This window comes from Nerophis lumbriciformis, linkage group LG07, assembly GCF_033978685.3.
Source record: "Nerophis lumbriciformis linkage group LG07, RoL_Nlum_v2.1, whole genome shotgun sequence".
NCBI classification, from domain to species: Eukaryota; Metazoa; Chordata; class Actinopteri; order Syngnathiformes; family Syngnathidae; genus Nerophis; species Nerophis lumbriciformis.
Window position 1 is genome coordinate 7,485,001 of NC_084554.2, and position 22,478 is coordinate 7,507,478.

Sequence of the window (22,478 nt, forward strand, 5' to 3'; positions counted from 1 at the left end):
TCCACATCTTCTCTCCATCTTTACCTCCATCCACCCTTCTTCTCCATCTTTACCTCCATCCACACCTTCTCTCCATCTTTACTTCCACCCACACCTTCTCTCCATCTTTACCTCCATCAACCCCTCCTCTCCATCTTTACCTCCATCCACATTTTCTCTCCATCTTTACCTCCATCCACCCCTCTTCTCAATCTTTACCTCCATGCACACCTTCTCTCCATCTTTACTTCCATCAACACCTTCTCTCCCTCTTTTCCTCCATCCACATCTTCTTTACATCTTTACCTCCATCCACACCTTCTCTCCATCCACATCTTCTCTCCATCTTTACATCCATCCACACCATCTCTCCATCTTTACCTCCATCCACCCCTCTTCTCCATCTTTACCTCCATCCACACCTTCTCTCATCTTTACCTCCATCCACACCTTCTCTCTATCTTTACCTCCATCCACTCCTTCTCTCCATCTTTACCTCCATCCACAACTTCTCTCCATCTTTACCTCCATCCACACCTTCTCTCCATCTTTACCTTGATCCACACCTTCTCTCCATCTTTACCTCCATCGACACCTTCCCTCCATCTTTACCTCCATCCACACCTTCTCTCCATTTTTACCTCCATCCACACCTTCTCTCCATCTTAACCTCCATCCACACCTTCTCTCCATCTTTACCTCCACCCACACCTTCTCTCCATCTTTACCTCCATCCACACCTTCTCTCTATCTTTACTTCCATCCACACCTTCTCTCCATCTTTACCTCCATCCACACCTTCTCTCCATCTTTACCTCAATCCACACCTTCTCTCCATTTCCTCCATCCACACCTTCTCTCCATCTTTACCTCCATCCACACCTTCTCTCCATCTTCACCTCCATCCACACCTTCTCCCCACGTTGTCTTCTGTTCACACGTGACATCACTTCCTGTGCAGAGCTTCCAGAGGTGTTCCTCCTCCAGAAGACGCCATCCTCTCCAGTCACCTGCATGGCGACAGGTTTCTACCCCGACTTAGCCGACCTGTTTTGGAGGAAAGACGGTGAGCAGATCTTCGAGGACGTGGAGCACGGAGAGCTGCTCCCCAACCACGACGGAACCTTCCAGATGTCGGTGGAGCTGAAAGTGGAGGTGACGGCCGAGGTGGAGGGCAAGTACGAATGTGTGTTCCAGCTGTCTGGCGTCAAGGAGGACCTGGTCACCAAGCTGGAGAGAAGAAGCATCCTGAGCAACGCAAGCCATGAAGGTGAGAAAGACACATTTAGTTGGAGATGTTTCCCATCACAAGTCCACCTGTCACCATTATTGATCCATGTCACCATGACAACGCTTGACGTCTGCATGCAAAGTAGTCATGAAGGTTTCCTCTTCATGCTTTGTCACTCCACTTGTGCTTTTTTGCTCTCCACAGACAACTGGAGCGTCGCCCTCGCTGCCACGGCGGCGGTCGTCGCTGTGGCGGCCGTCCTGGCGGCCATCATCATCGTCATGGTCAGGCGTCACAGAAACAGACAAGGTGAGGGACACCAATGTCCTCCGTCTTCTTCTTCTTCTTCTTCTTCTTCTCGGTCCAGGCCGTGAGTTGATGCTTTCATCCGGGCTGCATGTTTTAGTTGCCTTCCAGCCAAACACTCAAAGATCCACAGAGACAGAGCGCACACTCTCACATAGAAACACGTGAGGAAAAAGTCCATTTCACCTTGTTTCACTTTCATTTCAGCCCAGTACGATCCAGCTCGTAAGTAAAACATCTTTTCTTTGAGCCGCAAGAAACAAAGCCGTGGTGAAGCGTCACTCACATGGAGGTCTGATGTGGACCTTTGTTACAAGTTTAGCCTGAAAATCCCAACTTGAGCTGACTCCTTCACAATAAAAGACCCTCCTGTGAGCACACGCAATACAAAGTGTGGCATATCTCACGTTTGTCATGAGTCCTCATGATGAGGATCAGCCAAATGAGACCTCAAGTGTGCTGACTCATCAAGAAGGTATCCTAGTCAGGAAGTAGAAGAGCAGCACTCTGCTTCTTCATGTTTCCAAGTCACACCTCAAAGATCTGATGTGAGTGACGAGGCACCTTCTGGATGTTCTTCCTTCACCGTTTGCGTTTGTCCCGCAGCTCGCCACGGCGGCGTGGAGCTCTCCGAGAGGGTGGCGGCTGAAGGCTGAGTAAGTCTGCACCTCCAAATGTTCTTGTGTGAAGATGATGTTCAACTTGCTTCTGTTGGGAATGTGCTGAGTCATCTTCTTCCTCCAGGATGCTTTGTGCACTGGAACACAGAGAGATGTCTCCATCGCTGAGGGACGTCATGGAGATGTGCTTTGTTCTTCATCCCACTGCTCCTCACGCTATTCCATCTATTCTTCTTTGGCCGTTAAAATACTTTGAATATCAAACGTTGGTGGCTAGAAAATCATTCGGGGCTCACGTTTCATGGCCTTGACATCATGACGAGGATTTCTTCTTTCTTTGAATGGCCGCTGCTTATGATCAATATCACATTGTGTCACATCTCTGTCAATAAATCCGTTTGTTCTCCACTCGCCTCGCACTGCTTTCTTGGCGACCAGGAAGGCTCTCGCTCATAACAATGGTAGAAATAGCTCATTTTTATTTATCTTGTATTTTTTCATTCAACAATTAAATCCCTAGATCAGTTTCAGGTTTACCTGTCCATATCATTTTTTTTTTTTTATATTTTATGCCCTTTTTGTCAAAACCCTGTTTTGTTATGGCAAAACCACTAAATAATAATGTTTACTAAACTTAATTGCAATCTAAAATAGGTCAATAATTCATAACATCATTGATTCATTCAATTTTGAGCAAAGACAATTAAAAAATGCCTTTAAAATGTATTTATTTTTTTACTTTCAACACTTAAGTCTCTCGATAAACTTCAGATCCATCCCTCGTTTCTGTGACGACCTGTCACGTCAGGTGTCACATGGTCTGTTTGCGTTTGTGTTTATCTCCTAGTCAGCGCTCTTATTTTGGTCCCACTTCCTGTTCGTCTCCCTGAGCGCTTTTCCCTCCTCACCTGTCGCTGATTGGCAGCCTGGCCACACCTGGTCATGGGGTGAGGGTGATGGGTCAAATGCAGAGGATAATCTCACCACACCTAGTGTGTGTGTGTGTGACAATCATTGCTACTTTAACTTGAACTAACCAGCTGGCTTCTATTTATGCCTGCCTCGCACTCCAGTCAGGGCTCAAGGATTGTTTTGTTAAAGGTTACTCTGGTTTGCTGTATGCTGCTTATGCTTCTGTGCACTTCCCTGCTGCACCTCCTTGTGCTCCCTGTGGGAATTAAAAGACTCTCACCTGCTTGTCGTCCTCCTGTCTCCTGCATCTTGGGGTCACAACTAGAGCAGCCATGCGAGTACGTGACAGCTTCTTCATTTTTTATTTGTTTTTGCCCTTTTAGTCAAAAACCTTTTGTTTTTAAGGCAAACACCAAAAATCCAATATTTTCCCGGAAAAATATTTTGAAGTCAAATGTTTTAAGTGACGTAATTGGAGTCTTAAATAGTTTAAATAATTGATAATAACATGGAGTTTGATTCATTATTATTTTTGAGCAATGACAGCTTTAAAGAGAAAACAACCTGCATGGCAGCTTTATTAGAATCAACAATGCAACTTTTCTTTGTTACATTTCACCTGTTTTCACCTCTTTTATTACACTACTTAGGTTTTTTTATATAGTATTTGTAGAATGTGTCGTGGGCCGTTAAAAGATTAGCTGCGGGCCGCAAATTCCGCCAAAGAATGTATTCTTTGGGTTATCCCACAAAATGAAACAGAAAATCTTGATATTGCTTTTACTTCTGCTATCAGGCAATGTGCAACCAAATCCAGGACCCAGCTTCAATAACATCAGTACAGCTGATGAATTTAGAGCCGGGTCAGGCCTCCATTTCAATAATAGGAGTCTCCTGCCGAAATTAGACTTAGTCAAAATCTGGATTCCAGCAAGAAAATGCAGACTTCCTTATCTTATCTTAAGGTGGCTAAGTAAAGCAGTCTCTGACAAGGACGTTGCTATTAATGCATATAATGTCTTCCCATGCCATCGTCCTGGAAAAGGTGGAGGAGTGGCCATATATTTAAAAAACACATTTCTTGTTATCTTATTGTCAATCACTAAACCAGTGGTTCTTAACCTGGGTTCCATGGAACCCTAGGGGTTCGGTGAGTCGGCCTCAGGGGTTCGGCGGAGGTCAAGACACACCCGACTCATCGTGTAAATACAAACTTCTCCCTATCGGCGTATTACGGATACGGCAACAGCTGACTGATTTGCAGGTGTGTAATTTGTTGTGAGTTTATGCACTGTGTTGGTTTTGTTCTTTGAACAAGGTGATGTTCATGCACGCTTCATTTTATGCACCAGTAAAAAAAACATGGTAACACTTTAGTATGGGGAACATATTCACCATTAATTAGTTGCTTATTAACATGCAAATTAGTAACATATTGGCTCTTAACTAGTCATTATTAAGTACTTATTAACACCTTATTCGGCATGGCCTTATTATAACCCTAACCCTCTAACCCTGACCCTAACCCTCTAACCCTGACCCTAACCCATTCTTGCCAACCCTCCCGATTTTTCCGGGAGACTCCCGAATTTCAGTGCCCCACCCGTAAATCTCCCGGGACGACCATTCTCCCATGGTTGGGGGCGTGGTTAAGAGGAGAGGAGTATATTTACAGCTAGAATTCACCAACTCGAGTATTTCATATATATATATATATATATATATATATATGAAATATATATATATATATATTATATATTTATATATATTAGATATATTAGATATATATATATATTATATATATATATATATATATATATATATATGTATGAAATACTTGAATTTCAGTGTTCATTTATTTACACATATACACACACATAACACTCATCTACTCATTGTTGTACTTGAAAGTACAATGCAATACAATTCCGGGGCAATGGCACCTATCAAATACACAGTAATGAAAACACAGTTGTTCTACTAACTGTACTGTGTGTTATGAGAGTAGAGTATGTGTGTGTGTGGCCCTTTAATAGGTGAGCATGTGAGGTGAGTGACGTCAGTGAGTGTGTGGGCGAGAGAAGAGAGGGAGCGGTAGCGTGAGTGCGGGGAGGGACTAGTTGGTTTTGTGTTGGATTGGCTGTGTGCAAGCAATCAATAAAGCAAGATTTGCAACTAATCGCTGGACTCATCATTCACCCTAAAGTCGTCCGCTGTGGAGACCCACTGCCGGGTAAGGTGAAAGGTGTTGCCCCGAGCATACATCGGCTCTGGAGAAGTGTCTCCCCTGCGCTCTTCGACTACGGTCTCGTTCTTCTGCTTGGTCTCCACACAATATATGCAATATTTTTTCCACATAAAACATTTTAAAGTGAATGTTTTTAAGTAATAATTCATTGTAACATATATTTTTTGTATTTTTTATTTTTTTTTGAGCAATGGCAAAAAAAATAAAAATAAACAAAGACAAAAGAAGAAAAAAACAGCCTGCATGGCAGCTTTTGTGTCAACATTGCAACTTTTTCTAGTTAGATTTCACCTCATTCCACTTTTTTAAAATGTTAATTTTTTATTTTTGCAATACTATCAATTTTGCAATTTTTGCAGAATGTGTGGGGGGCCGGTAAACGATTAACTGCGGGCCGCAAATGGCCCCCGGGCCGCACTTTGGACATCTCTGGCATAGAGTAAGCTAAAGTGACGCTGAAGATTTGAAGCTTTGAAATGCACTAATGACGCCTGACGTATAAGGCAGAATGGCTTGCCGTTACGTTCAACAAAAACAATATAAACTTTCCCACTCTGTTAAAATTCCCTGTGTTCTTCTTATTTTCCTTTTGCTGTGCTTTTTTTCCCTGCCATTTTGAGAGTGAACTTGTCACAAATGGTTTACTACTGTGATCTCACGCACATGCACCTTTGACCTCACTCAAACCGGCTTCGGCTTCTTCTTCTTCTTCTTCTTATGTGCAACTCTAACCGGCTTAAGCCGAGCAAAAAAAGTAATCCGAGTATTGTAATCCAAGTATTTCCTTTTTTTTTCGTGATGAACACGATCACGGCCGATAGAAGAGGCCGCGTGTTGAACGCCACGGTGTTTTACAAGCTGGATTTTGAGAAAACGCCCTCTTTGTGCTGAGCGGAAGTCAATGAAGCGGCCGTGTGTCTCGGTCGCGCTGCATTTTGGGAAATGTAGTGTTTTTCGTCCCGGCGAACGCCAGGGACAGTAGATATACTACAGTACAGTAACATAGCAACGTGGGACTCCGACATCAAAAAGTTTGTCACGTCTACACCTCGTGGGCATTAATAGATTTTAAAAATGTTTTATGTATATACAAACCCCGTTTCCATATGAGTTGGGAAATTGTGTTAGATGTAAATATAAACGGAATACAATGATTTGCAAATCATTTTCAACCCATATTCACTTGAATATGCTACAAAGACAACACTGATAAACTTTTTTTTTTTTGCAAATAATCATTAACTTTAGAATTGGATGCCAGCAACACGTGACAAAGAAGTTGGGAAAGGTGGCAATAAATACTGATAAAGTTGAGGAATGCTCATCAAACACTTATTTGGAACATCCCACAGGTGAACAGGCAAATTGGGAACAGGTGGGTGCCATGATTGAGTATAAAAGTAGAATCCATGAAATGCTCAGTCATTCACAAACAAGGATGGTGCGAGGGTCACCACTTTGTCAACAAATGTGTGAGCAACTTGTTGAACAGTTTAAGAAAAACCTTTCTCAACCAGCTATTGCAAGGAATTTAGGGATTTCACCATCTACGGTCCGTAATATCATCAAAGGGTTCAGAGAATCTGGAGAAATCACTGCACGTAAGCAGCTAAGCCTGTGACCTTGGATCCCTCAGGCTGTACTTCATCAACAAGCGACATCTGTAAAGGATATCACCACATGGGCTCAGGAACACTTCAGAAACCAACTGTCAGTAATTACAGTTGGTTGCTACATCTGTAAGTGCAAGTTAAAACTCTCCTATGCAAGGCGAAAACCGTTTATCAACAACACCCAGAAACGCTGGGCCTGAGCTCATCTAAGATGGACTGATACAAAGTGGAAAAGTGTTCTGTGGTCTGACGAGTCCACATTTCAAATTGTTTTTGGAAACTGTGGACGTCGTGTCCTCCGGACCAAAGAGGAAAAGAACCATCCAGATTGTTATAGGTGCAAAGTTGAAAAGCCAGCATCTGTGATGGTATGGGGGTGTATTAGTGCCCAAGACATGGGTAACTTACACATCTGTGAAGGCGCCATTAATGCTGAAAGGTACATAAAGGTTTTGAGCAACATATGTTGCCATCCAAGCAACGTTACCATGGACGCCCCTGCTTATTTCAGCAAGACAATGCCAAGCCACGTGATACATCAACGTGGCTTCATAGTAAAAGAGTGCGGGTACTAGACTGGCCTGCCTGTAGTCCAGACTCTGTCTCCCATTGAAAATGTGTGGCGCATTATGAAGCCTAAAATAGCACAACAGAGACCCCCGGACTGTTGAACAACTTAAGCTGTACATCAAGCAAGAATGGGAAAGAATTCCACCTGAGAAGCTTAAAAAAATGTGTCTCCTCAGTTCCCAAACGTTTACTGAGTGTTGTTAAAAGGAAAGGCCATGTAACACAGTGGTGAACATGCCCTTTCCCAACTACTTTGACACGTGTTGCAGCCATGAAATTCTAAGTTAATCATTATTTGCAAAAAAAAATAAAGTTTATGAGTTTGAACATCAAACATCTTGTCTTTGTAGTGCATTCAATTGAATATGGGTTGAAAAGGATGTGCAAATCATTGTATTCCGTTTATATTTACATCCAACACAATTTCCCAACTCATATGGAAACGGGGTTTGTATTTTTAAATTTGTAATTTTTTTTTAATTTAAATTTTTTCTAATAGAGTTAAGAGCCGCATGAAACCAGCCAAAGAGCCGCATGAGGCTCGCGAGCCACGGGTTGGCTAGCCCTGGTCTAGAGTCCCATTAGGCTACTGTTTACTTACCTGAATCGGTGCAGAAAGGTTTAGCGGCAAATATAAAAGCGACCATTAAAAAAGATATTTCAAATGGGATGGAGTGGATTTTTACACTCTTAATAAAAATATTGTTTTTGAAGATTGAAAGCATTTATCATCAGCAAGACGTTACTGACCTCACTTCATTTGACACTCACAAGCATTTAGAGAAGAAACCATTAGATGCACCAATGTCTTTACATCTGAGGGCTCCACTAATTAAACATTAAGTTTAAAGGGGAACATTATCACAATTTCAGAAGGGTTAAAACCATTAAAAATCAGTTCCCAGTGGCTTATTTTATTTTTCGAAGTTTTTTTCAAAATTTTAGCCATCACGCAATATCCCTAAAAAAAGCTTCAAAGTGCCTGATTTTAACCATCGTTATATACACCCGTCCATTTTCCTGTGACGTCACATAGTGATGCCAATACAAACAAACATGGCTATAGCGACATTAGCTTGGATTCAGACTCGGATTTCAGCGGCTTAAGCGATTCAGAAAACAGATTACGCATGTATTGACACGGATGGTTGTAGTGTGGAGGCAGGTAGCGAAAACGAAATTGAAGAAGAAACTGAAGCTATTGAGCCATATCGGTTTGAACCGTATGCAAGCGAAACCGACACAGAACCGAAACAGCCAGCGACACGGGAGAAAGCGAGGACGAATTTGGCGATCGCCTTCTAACCAACGATTGGTATGTGTTTGTTTGGCATTAAAGGAAACTAACAACTATGAACTAGGTTTACAGCATATGAAATACATTTGGCAACATAATGCACTTTGAGAGTGCAGACAGCCCAATTTTCATCAATTAATATATTCTGTAGATATACCCTCATCCTCTATCTTTTCCTGAAAGCTGATCCAGGGAAGCTAGGGTCGATATTCTTCTCTTGATCATCTTCGGTGGCATAAGGGACGGTGTGAGCCAAGACATCCAGGGGGTTTAGCTCGCTCGTCTGCGGGAACAAACTGCCGCCATTGCTTGTCGTGCTACCGAGGTCCTTTGTCCCTGAATTGCTCACACACTCCGGCAGATTCAATGGGGGTCTGGCGGCAGATTTCTTTGACTTTATCGTTGGAAATGCATCTGCTTTGAGTGTCGCAGGATATCCACACATTCTTGCCATCTCTGTCGTAGCATAGCTTTCGTCGGTAAAGTGTGCGGAACAAACGTCCAATTTCTTGCCACTTTCGCATCTTTGGGCCACTGGTGCAACTTGAAACCGTCCCTGTTCGTGTTGTTACACCCTCCGACAACACACCGACGAGGCATGATGTCTCCAAGGTACGGAAAACAGTCGAAAAAACGGAAAATAACAGAGCTGATTTGACTCGGTTGTTTGAGAAAATGGCGGATTGCTTCCCGATGCGACGTCACGTTGTGACGTCATCGCTCTGAGAGCGAATATTAGAAAGGCGTTTATTTCGCCAAAATTCACCCATTTAGAGTTTGGAAATCGGTTAAAAAAATATATGGTCTTTTTTCTGCAACATCAAGGTATATATTGACGCTTACATAGGTCTGGTGATAATGTTCCCCTTTAAGAAAATTACCGGCAAGTAAAATGAGTCAGTCAGTATTATAAAACAGCAAGTGTATGTTTCCTTTTATGTAGACTATTTGAAGACACTTCATACAGAGTTGACTATAGACAAGATAATGCATTTAGTGCAAAATATCACCACTATTTGTTTCGCCCTCGGACTTTATATCGTTTGAAGATGATTCCCCAAGATCAGCAACACTTAAAATGCACTACTTTTTAAACATTACCAGACCCATTAAGTATATTTGCGTAAAGTATCAGTATCGGACCCGTATTGCCGATACCAGCCTGGATTTTACTCGGTATCAGATCTGAATTAAAATCAGTGGTATTGCACATCACCAGCTTTTGAGAGACACCTTTTTTCAGGACTTTGCCCAAAATTGGCAGGTTTGATATGGGCAGATTGTTGTTCAATACTGTGGCATAAAGACTATTACTTTTACCATTATAAGGTTCCATCGATCCATCCATTTTCTACCGCTTGTACCTTTATAATAAAAATGTTTACTAGTCTGTACAAAATGATTGTTATTTACGGCGGTCACTCACCCTGTCTGGTCAACACGTACGTGCAGAGAACGCGTGCACACGTACAAAAGCAGTCCAAGAGAGGCAACAAACAATTTGCAATCATGCTATTCTTAGGATAGGATTTACATTCAATGACAGCTAAGGCTAACTATCCATCCATCCAGCCATCCATTTTCTACCGCTTGTCCCTTTTGGGGTCGCGCGGGGTCGCTGGAGCCTATCTCAGCTGCATTCGGGCGGAAGGCGGGGTACACCCTGGACAAGTCGCCACCTCATCACAGGGCCAACACAAATAGACAGACAACATTCACACTCACATTCACACACTAGGGACCATTTAGTGTTGCCAATCAACCTATCCCCAGGTGCATGTCTTTGGAGGTGGGAGGAAGCCGGAGTACCCGGAGGGAACCCACGCAGCATGCAAACTCCACACAGAAAGATCCCGAGCCCGGGATTGAACTCAGGACTACTCAGGACCTTCGTATTGTGAGGCACATGCACTAACCTATCCAAGTGTTACTTACGTATGTAGTTACATCATTACGGTCTAGAAGCTGAAAGAAGGAGGGATATGCTGTGTGAAATAAATTGGAAAGTTAGCGCCCTCGAGACATCTGTGTAAATGTTGCCAAACAGCCCCTTTAAGGCCTTTGGAAATGTTCCAGTCTGAAGTGAGACGTTAAGTAGATGAAGGAATTGTGGTGACAAACTGCTCAGCACAGACTTTAGAAATCTAGTGGGTAACTCATCAAGGTGTGTGTATGTTACATATGGTGCCGTCTCCAAGCAGAAGACAATCTTTGACCTTGGCTCTTGGCACAGTTGTTCTGTCCATTTGACACTTTGTGCTGACTTCACCCATTTTATAGTTTTATTTCTGTTTGTGATAGTCAGTCATATCTGGCAGTTCTGCCTTGCATGGGTTAGAGTCCAAGCCAGGGTTAAATTCCAAGCCAGGGTTGGATCAGGAAGTAAAAACCAAAGCTGAAGCAATTCATGTGATTGACTCGCTGTGGCCAAAGTACTAAAAATGGGAGGAGGGGGAAAAGCATGAGGCTGAATCTTCTGGTGGCAAAGCATCCAAGAAAAGGAAAGTGACATGTGAAATTAGACACGGTAAAGCCAAACATTGACTGGACACTTGATCCAAACCGCTTAACCACAGTGACCATCATGAAAGATAAAGATGGTACATTTCAGCATGATAGGATCTGCCGCTATGAATATTACTGAGTTACCTGTTACATCTCAGGGCAACAGGTGTGTACGTGTGGTTAGGGACTATGTCAACCTTTTCCAGCGTGCCATTACAGTAGCAAAATGTATGTTTGAGGACAATATCAGACAACATGGGTTGCCAGAGTGTAGTCACACAAATCAGGAAGGCAATTTGAGTCAGACCTTGTAAAACCTTGCTGGAATAGTTACCTCTACTGCCCCCCAGTGGCCGTTAGAAAGGATGCATACATTTTGTGTTGAAGTCCTTAAAGCTGTCTATCACTTTTTGTCTTGTCCTTTGTGTCCCAGATGAAGTGATTAGTGGCTCGGGGGAGGATAGGCGGGGCATTAGCTCAGCAATATTCTTCTTTTCTTTTCTTTTTCTTCTTTACAAGAACTTTGCTGACAAAGTGCAAGTGTTTGTGGGCGTTACTGTACATGTTGGTATTGATCACACCACCCAGGAAATACAGGGGAAGTTTTCAAGATCATTCAATGATTTTAACTTTCATTTTGTGAACAATATAAACATATATGAACACAACAATGTAAGACATAGTAACAATGTTGTGTATTTACTGGCGTCACTGATGTGTGCTCCTTTCCAGAGTCGTGTAGAGAGAGAGTTTGGCCAACCAGGGTTCGGAGTCGGTAGGGATGATGTTTGATAAGAAATTATCCAGTTCGAGCCCATTATCGAATCCTCTTATCGAAACGATTCCTTATCGATTCTCTTATCGAATCCAGATAGGTTGTTGTATATGGAAAAAAACACACAATATTTGGTTTAACAAAAGCTCACTTTTATTTTATAATAAAAAAATAAAAAAATATTGACTGTTGTTACCCCCCCTAAAAAAATAAAATAAAACAAATAAATATTGACTGTTGTTACCCAAAGTATATTAAGTGGGATTTTTCAGAAAACTAATATATACAGTAGCACAAAAACAACCTGTCTCTGTGATCACTATAGGTGTATAAATAATAATATAGTGTTAAATAAAATCAGTGCCTTGGGCAAAAAACTGAAAATAATACAGCTCTCCAAAAAGAGCACTTCTGCTGCTGTTGGAAAAATACTAGCTACACACACTATGACACTAAGAACGCCACAGTCATCAATCAACAATTCTGCAGTCCTGGTTGACATAAGAGGTAACCTTATTTTAGCCTAAAGGCTACAAGTGAGCAGATATGGAAATTAAAGGCCTACTGAAACCCACTACTACCGACCACGCAGTCTGATAGTTTATATATCAATGATGAAATCTTAACATTGCAACACATGCCAATACGGCCGGGTTAGCTTACTAAAGTGCAATTTTAAATTTTGCGCGAAATATCCTGCTGAAAACGTCTCAGTATGATGACGCCTGCGCGTGACGTCACGGTTTGTGGAAACATTTTGGGACAGCATGGTGGCCAGCTATTAAGTCGTCTGTTTTCATCGCAAAATTCCACAGTATTCTGGACATTTGTGTTGGTGAATCTTTTGCAATTTGTTCAATGAACAATGGAGACAGCAAAGACGAAAGCTGTAGGTGGGAAGCCGTGTATTGCGGCAGGTGTTGTGCCGGATAACGCACCCCCGCCGTAGAATGCACCCCTTGACTGTTGTGCCGGATAACACAGCCGGTGTTTCATTGTTTACATTCCCGGAAGATGACAGTCAAGCTTTAGCATTGGCCTGTGGAGAACTGGGACAACAGAGACTCTTACCAGGAGGACTTTGAGTTGGATAGGCAGACACGGTACAGTGAGTACACATGCAGCTGCGGCTTCCAAACATTTGATTGCTTACCCGTACGTGCGTGCCTCTATGTGCATGTCACGCACGTAACTTTGGGGACTTTGGGGAAATATATGTGCTGTATGAACTTTGGGGAGGTGAACGGTACTTTGGGCTGTGGGACTGAGTGTGTTGTGCAGGTGTTTGTGTTGTATTGGCGGGTTATATGGATGGGAGGGGGGAGGTGTTTGTTATGCGGGATTAATTTGTGGCATATTAAATATAAGCCTGGTTGTGTTGTGGCTAATAGAGTATATATATGTCTTGTGTTTATTTACTGTTTTAGTCATTCCCAGCTGAATATCAGGTCCACCCGCCTCTCACGGCATCTTCCCTATCTGAATCGCTCCCACTGCCCTCTAGTCCTTCACTCTCACTTTCCTCATCCACAAATCTTTCATCCTCGCTCAAATTAATGGGGAAATCGTCGCTTTCTCGGTCCGAATCGCTCTCGCTGCTGGTGGCCATGATTGTAAACAATGTGCAGATGTGAGGAGCTCCACAACCTGTGACGTCACGCTACTCGTCTGCTACTTCCGGTACAGGCAAGGCTTTTTTATCAGCGACCAAAAGTTGCAAACTTTATCGTCGATGTTCTCTACTAAATCCTTTCAGCAAAAATATGGCAATATCGCGAAATGATCAAGTATGACACACAGAATGGACCTGCTATCCCCGTTTAAATAAGAAAATCGCATTTCAGTAGGCCTTTAATCTCCAATGTGACTAATGGCCACACGCAGTGTGCCTCTTGTACACTAGGGGGCGATTGTGGTCATTTCTGCTTGTTTCGCTAGTTAGAATGGCGTAGAAGGAGAGAATGCTACATGCTAATGCTTCGGATCCAACAGAAAGAGGACATGTCCGGGGAAAAGAGGACGAATAAATAGATAAGTACAACTTTACACTGCTTTTTGATGTTGTTGGTAATGTCTTATTATGTTGAAATGTCACCTGTGGTTATTAATATCGCCAGAGACATACCAAAAGATCGGTTTTTTTACTCAATTGTTTTAGGTGTTTTGCTGATTATTTGTGTCAAAACAGCCGGGATGTGCTGACGTCATGTCACGTGATTAAAGTGTCTTCTTTTAAGAACATTATGACACTCATTAAACAAGAAGGTGTTTATTTTACCATAAACTTTAAACATACTGACTTATTTTAGCTGTACTTTGTACATTTCTATGGTTAAACAGGCAGCTCAGTTGCCAGAATTTTACTGTAAAATGTATATTTGTTTTTTTGCTGAAAATAAAAAAAAAAACAGCAATTTACAGTAAATTTTTTGTGGTTAAAAAATGCAGCTTAGTTGTCAGCATTTTTTTTTTTTTTTTTTTTTTTTTTTTTGTCCTGTCCAGCTTCTCAGGCAAATCATATAGTTGATGTAGATGCCCATGTCGGCTGTTCAGATTTACTTTACAAAAGAGAAGTGTAGGATACTTCTCTTGTTGCCTTATTTGTATTTGACTTTATTAAATGTATTTATATTATCATTTAGTGCAGCCGGGCCGGAGCAGGAGGGGATAGAAAGAGAAAAAAAAAGAAGACAGAGGGGGAAATTGTGGGGACAAGAGGGGGATTAGACAGAGAGACAAAAACAACAACAGCAAACAACAACAACAACAACAATAGAGCAACATCAGCAAATATGACATGTACAAATATGATGGTAAAAGTAATAGCAAATAAGCAGTTAGCGAAAAATAAAAAATAATACAGAAATGACAATGAGCATTATTACACTACAAATGGATCAATACAAATACCAATAGAAATAGCGCTATTGATAATGAACAATACCAATAATTTACCTTTATTATCAACAATACAGTTGTTTAAATGCAACAATACATATACGTAATGATAACTTGAGATACGAAAGAATGCAGAAAAATGGAGGGGGAGAAGGAGAAGCAACCTACATTAACCTTGTAGATTGTTATAGTCAGAATAGGTTAAGCTTTGTCAGTGTGCCATGTGTTATACCCAGTTTACCCTAGGGCAACAACGTTAATATATGTTTGATGAAACGTGATTATGTGCATGAGTGTAAGTATGCATATGTACTTGTATATGTACAGAATGTGTATATGTGTTTGTACAATGAATGTATATGTACAGAATGTGTATATGTGTTTGTACAGTGAATGTATATGTACAGTATGTGTATGTGTATGTTTGTATATTGAATGTGCGTGTGGATGTACGAACATTAGGTAGGTAAATATGTACTGTATTTGTGTATGTATGTGGGAGCGTAGGTACCTATGTACGTATGTGAGCATATGTGAATTTGCATGTACAATACATTCGACTCCCAGAGTGCGTGGGAGCCAGAGCACGGCCCCATCACCCCCGAGAGCCCAACCCACAAACAGGAGGCGTGGTGCCCAGGGAACCAGGGACCACCGCCCCCACGCAGCCAAGCCGGCCAGCGACAGGAACCCCAGAGCCCGACCCACCGTACCGCCCACAAGGGCCAGCAGCAGGCCGCAGACAGACGCACCCGGCAGAGGACAGGGCACGAGAAAAGCAGGGGACAGCCAGACCCCAAGCCAGCGAGAGACCACACCCCACACGGGCAGAAAGGCGAGACGCCCCGCCCGAGGGACCCAGAGACTCCCCGCAACCGGACGGGAAGACCGCCCCCGCCCCACCGGCAACCGGGCCCCCACGAGCCCACCCCCCACCCCCGGAGAGCGCGGCGAGGCCAGCCCCCGGCCACCCCACCCAAACCGGCCGCCGCAGGACCACCCAGGCACAGGGCCACGGGAACCACCCACCCCACCCGCAGGGACCCCAACGATGGAGATGGAACAACCAGCAACCGCCCCGCCGAGCCCCCCCCTGAGGGAGGGGAAAATTAAAAAATAATATTAATAAAATATATTAAAAAATAAATAAATTAATTAATTAATTAATTAATTAATTAAAAAAAAAAAAAAAAAAAAAAAAAAAAAGAATTAAAAGAAGATCACAGACATGCTGACAAACAAGGTCACTACCCCAGCAACTGGCCGACTCGCAGCACCTCGGAATACCTTGCAGCACCAAGCTACCACAATAGACGCAGGGACTAGGCCCAACAGGCCCCAACCAAGACAGGCACCCGGAAGGGATGGACAGCGGGACCCAGGAGCTCCAGACACGCAGTTCGGATGCAGTAGCCTGAGGCGTCGACCCCCGTCTGACAGGCAGGCCCAGAGCGTACCCCCAGAAATATACATACATACATACATATATACATACACATACACACATACACGTATACATACCCACACATACACATATATACATATACATACACATATGTACACATATACATACACATATGTACACATACACATATATAAACATACATACATACACACACATATACATACATATACACAGTTGTCAGCATTTTACTGTAAAATTTACATTATTTTTTTTCACTGTTAATAAAAAAACCAGCAATTTTACAGTAAATTTTTTATGGTTAACAAAGGCAGCTCAGTTGCCAGAATGTTACTGTAAAATGTAAAGGGACAAGCGGTAGAAAATGGATGGATGGATGACGTACATTTGTTTTTTTGCTGAAAATAAAAAAAACAGCAATTTACAGTAAATTTTTTGTGGTTAAAAAATGCAGCTCAGTTGTCAGCATTTTACTGTAAAATTTACATTATTTTTTTTACTAAATAAAAAAACAGCAATTTTACAGTACATTTTTTATGGTTAACAAAGGCAGCTCAGTTGCCAGAATTTTACTGTAAAATGTAAAGGGACAAGCGGTAGAAATGGATGGATGGATGTACTTTTTTTTTTTTACTGTAAATAAAAAAACAGCAATTTTACAGTAAAAAAATGTATGGTTAAGAAAGCAGCTCAGTTGCCAGAATTTTACTGTAAAATTCACATGAGTTTTTTTTTACGGTAAATACAAAAACAGCAATTTTACAGTACATTTTTTATGGTTAAAAAGTCAGCTCAGTTGCCAGAATTTTACTGTAAGATGTAAAAAAAATTTTTTTTTATTTTAAATAAAAAACCCAGCAATTTTACAAAAAAAATTTTATGGTTAAAAAGGCACCTTAGTTGCCCGAATTTTACTGTAAAATTTCCTTTTTTTAAATTTTTACTGTAAATAAAATAACTGCAATTTTACAGTAAATTGTGGCACCTGAGCTTCCAGTTTTGTTTTGTTTTTGTTGTGTGTTTTTTTACCGCAAATCAACAACTGTAGATTTTTGGGTGTATTACTGTAAATGCCAAAACGGCACCACATTTTATTACAGTAAAACAAGTACTGTTTTTTTTTTCATTTAGAGAAAAATGCTGTAAAAATCACAGCAATTGAACAATTTTACCATTGAATCTATTGCTACTTTTACATTGCACAATTTGATGGATAACTTGCTTTGAAATAATTATTATTAGTATTTATTTCTATTTAAAACATGATTTGAATGTCTGATAATATATTATTGCATAATTAGACAATATTTAAGTTAACATAATTTGCGATTACATGGAGTACATCTATTTTTTTTCTGCCAAAATTAATTTAATGAACCTCTATGTTGCCTCTTTAGCACCTCCCTGTGGCCAGCAGTAATACAGCAGTCCTTGCTATGTTTGTTAAACCTTTGCAACAATAATACAGTTGAACAAAATAATTGTATGACGTGTGTATATTCAAACACGTCTGTTAATACATTAATACTGACACACTATTAATATTATACTAGTATAAATATCACAACTACTTCATACTGACCTCAAAGAAGGAGGTCCGCCTCATAGTAATGCTTTATTATTCTTGTGCAGGGGAAAAAAATTATAACACACAAAGAGCTTCTTTCCTTCCTTCCTTCTTTCTCACACTCCTCTTTACTCTCTGTCATTGTGAAGAAATAAAAGAACCAAATACAAAACTATAAATAATTATTTTTTAATGTTGGATGAGGCTGCCCTCTGCTGTATTAAAGTGGTCCTATAAGACGCTGTATATTTGCTTGTACTTTAATCCAATATGGAGCCTATGTAATAAATATTAAAATGATGAATTATGTGTCCCAATGACAAGTGAAATAATGTATAAACTGTCCATGCATTAAATAATTCCAATTATAAAAGTATGCATTTTAACAAATATAGTGGTTGTGATGTAAATTAAACTATATGGTAAAAAATAAACTACGTTTTTTTTTAACTAATTTAATTATTGATTAATGGATTATGGAGGTTACCCTCTAGTGGGTTCTTCAGATCACCACACACTTGCACGAGAGCCCGGTATTCAGGGTTCAACAATGTCTTATTGTGAACGCACACACGACAGCCTCTGCTCCGTGACTTTTCAGTCTTTTGGGCGTGTCGTCTTTCTGGCCTTCTCTCTCTCGCAATGTCCAGCGTCTGTGTCCGCTCACCAGCACCAACTCCAACGACGCGTCTCGGTCCGGATGCTGCTAATAAGGGCGACAGGTGATTAGATAACCACCCCCAGCTGGGCAATCCACTCACCTGCCGCTGGCTTCGAGGCCGGTCCTTACACACCCCGCTCCGCGGCAGGCCCGCAGACCACGCCCCCCTCCACATGGATCATTTGATGAAGGTTAAGGTCAAAGTAATTATTAATTATTTATATAGCACAATTTAAAAAAACAACTACTGCACCATAGTAGTAGTGCAAATACAAATAAAAAAAAGGTTAAAAAAATAGCAAATAATAGAAATGAAGTACAACCAAGCTGGCACAAGACATTGAAACAACGTTGAGAACTCGTTGAATTAGGTCCTGACGTTGAGCAACTCCAACATAACGTTGAAACAACATGCTTTCTGATGACGTTTAATCAATGTTGGGTTCTGACGTTGATTTGAGCATTTTAATTTTGGTCAATTGTCCAACCATTATTCTACAACACAAACACAACATTGAAACAACATGCTTTTTGACAATGTTTATTCAATGTCAGGTTGTTCTAATGATATGACCATTGGAATTTGGTCATTTCCCAACCAACAACGTTGGACATCAACATCAACATTGTCTCAATTTACAAGTACAACTATTTTGCAACATTGTTTCAAAGTCAGATTTAAAAGACGTGTACATATAACCAACGTTGTTTCAATGTCTTGTGCCTGCTGGGAAATAAACAATAACATGGTTATAGAAATGAAATAGGGACTATCCATGAAATAATAAAAAGGCATAAATAAAAACATAAAAGTGTTAAACACCAGCAAAAAAAAAAAAAAGTCATGATTTAAAAAGTCTTGATAATTAATAACGTAATTTTACAGTTTAATCAATCTGTTCTTCTATCTTATGAAACAACCTTTACAATTGAGCGAGATCATTTACTGTTGGTCTACATGGATGGCCAAGTCAAAAAGTTATTCTATGGTTGTCGTCACACTTTGCCTCTCAGCCATCACTGGTACTCTTCATTGGTGAGTAGCAAACGGCATATGTTGACCACATACAAACAAATCGGGGCATCTATAGGGTTGAGCGATCAATATCTAAATGCAAACAATTATACCAAAGACTACAAAAAATGGGAGCCATTACCTCCCTGCTTGGCACTCAGCATCAAGGATTGGAATTGGGGGTTAAATCACCAAAAAAATATTCCCGGGCGCGGCCACAGCTGCTGCTCACTGCTACCCTCCTAATTCCATGACTGTATATATCGGTATCGGTTGATATCGGAATCGGTAATTAAAAGTTGGACAATATCGGAATATCTGATATCGGCAAAAAAGCCATTATCGGACATCTCTAATAATATATAAATAATAAATGTCAGTGTTTATGTGTAAATAACAATATATAGATAATACATGTCAGTGTTTATGTGTAAATAACATATATAAATAATACATGTCAGTGTTTATCTGAAAATAACAATATATAAATACCGTATTTTTCGGAGTATAAGTCGCCCCGGAGTATAAGTCGCACCTGATGAAAATGCATAATAAAAAAGGAAAAAAACATATATAAGTCGCACTGGAGCCCGGCCAAACTATGAAAAAAACTGCGACTTATAGTCCGAAAAATACGGTAATAAATGTCAGTGTTATCCGTAGGGCTGAAACGACGCGTCGACGTAGTCGACGTCATCGGTTACGTAAATACGTCGAGGACGTTTTTGTTCGTCGACGCGTCGCATATTTACGTCACACTACCGTCATGGCGTAGCGCAAAGCAGACGATGCGAGCGATGCGAGCGAGGGGAAAAAAGCACGCCAAAAGTCGTCAAAAGTGTGGGAGTATTTCAATAAACGGCCTAAGAAGAAACGCTACTTTTACTCCGCTACTTTTATCTACATTCAGCTCGCTACTCGCTACTAATTTTTATCGATCTGTTAATGCACGCTTTGTTTGTTTTGGTCTGTCAGACAGACCTTCATAGTGCCTGCCTTACTGGTGACGTTTCACTTCGTTCCACCAATCAGATGCAGTCACTGGTGACGTTGGACCAATCAAACAGAGCCAGGGGTCACATGACCTGACTGGCTCCGAGCTAACTTCGGGTGTTACCATTTAGTGGTCAATTGTACGGAATATGTACTGTACTGTGCAATCTACTAATAAAAGTTCCAATCAATCAATCAAAAGTGTGAAGGAAAAAAGACCCTTTTTTTATTTCAACCGTAAAGACTGACTGCACAGTTCCTGTCTTCACAATAAAAGTGCCGCTCCATCGCGCCTGCGCTTTCAAAATAAGAGTCTTCGAAAGCCAGCGCAAACAAGCTAGCAAGCTACGAAGTTTGCCGCCAATGTATTTCTTGTAAAGGGTATAAAAACGAATATGGAAGGTGGACAAATAAGATGACAAATAACAACCACTTTCATGTGGTATTAGACAGAAAGGAGGAACTTTTTTTCTCCTCCATTTGAAAACGTGGACGTTACCAGCACTACTTCCTGATTACAATCAATGCAAGTCATCAGAATCAGGTAATACACCAACTTATATTCTTGTCTTCATGAAAGAAAGGAATCTATATGTTAAACATCCATGTATATTCATTAAAACACCTTTAACATGTAAACAAAAACGGCAAAATAAATAAATATAAATTATATACTGTATATATCAATGTATGTATATATATATATGTGTGTGTGTGTGTGTATATATATATACACACACATATATATATATATATATATATATATATATGTGTGTGTGTGTGTGTATATATATATACACACACATATATATATATATATATATATATATATATATATATATATATATATATATATATATATATATATATATGATATGTGTGTGTATGTTACTCAGTACTTGAGTAGTTTTTTCACAACATACTTTTTACTTTTACTCAAGTAAATATTTGGGTGACTACTCCTTACTTTTACTTGAGTAATAAATCTCTAAAGTAACAATACTCTTACTTGAGTACAATTTCTGGCTACTCTACCCACCTCTGCTAATAATGTTGTTGTATGCACACTGTGTCGAGCGGAAATGGCCTATCATAGCAGCACAACGGCAGCGTTCTTGCCATCACCATCAACTAGTCAATCGTCCGCGTGAGTATACGTTGTCATCATTACACAAAAACATGAATGTGTCATTTGTATCTGCGTTGTAAATTCATAAACTAAAGCACCGTTTCGCTCTGAGAGGAGCGTTTGGCGTGCCTGTTCAGTGTTTACAAAGACGCGCTCCTCTTTAACGCTAACGTTAATTAGTTGTGCAAATACCTTTTACAACATTAACAATTACGTATACTATGTACAAACGAACAATTAACTTTCACTTTAATCATACTATCATTGTTGTGTTATTAAGCAAAATAAGCAAAAGTTTTACTTTTGTTGAAATGTTTACACTGTTGTTACAGAATATTTCGTTTTGCACTTTTTTGTATTGGATGTTTATCTTTATTTTTGCACATTTTAGCAAATAAGCAATACTTTTACTTTTGTTGAAATGTTTACACTGTTGTTACAGAATATTTCCGTTTTGCACTTTTTTGAATTGGATGTTTATCTTTATTTTTGCACATTTTAAAGCAAAATAAGCAATACTTTTACTTTTGAAATGCTTATACTATTGCAGAATATTAAGATTTGCACTGGATGTTTACTTTTATATTTGCACATTAAAAGCAAATAAGCTACTTTTAATTTTGTTAAATGTTTACATTGTTACAGAATATTTTGTCATGTTGTTGTCAATGTTGACTGAGTGGCCATACTTTTTTTTTTGTAAATAAAAGCCATGCCTTTTGAAAAAACTGGCCTA

General features: G+C 40.3%; 2 protein-coding genes across 2 annotated transcripts in view; both read left to right on the forward strand.

Moving 5' to 3' along the window:
• Window positions 1-2,176, forward strand: part of LOC133609140 (class I histocompatibility antigen, F10 alpha chain-like) — a 7,276-nt gene extending 5,100 nt beyond the window's left edge. The window contains exons 4-6 of the mRNA XM_072913572.1: window positions 941-1,249; window positions 1,415-1,488; window positions 2,123-2,176. Coding sequence (XP_072769673.1) covers window positions 941-1,249; window positions 1,415-1,488; window positions 2,123-2,176 — 437 coding nt within the window. The remainder of the gene's footprint in view (window positions 1-940; window positions 1,250-1,414; window positions 1,489-2,122) is intronic.
• LOC133609138 (class I histocompatibility antigen, F10 alpha chain-like) overlaps window positions 1-22,478 on the forward strand; it is a 264,787-nt gene that overhangs the window by 59,811 nt on the left and 182,498 nt on the right. The window lies entirely within an intron of this gene.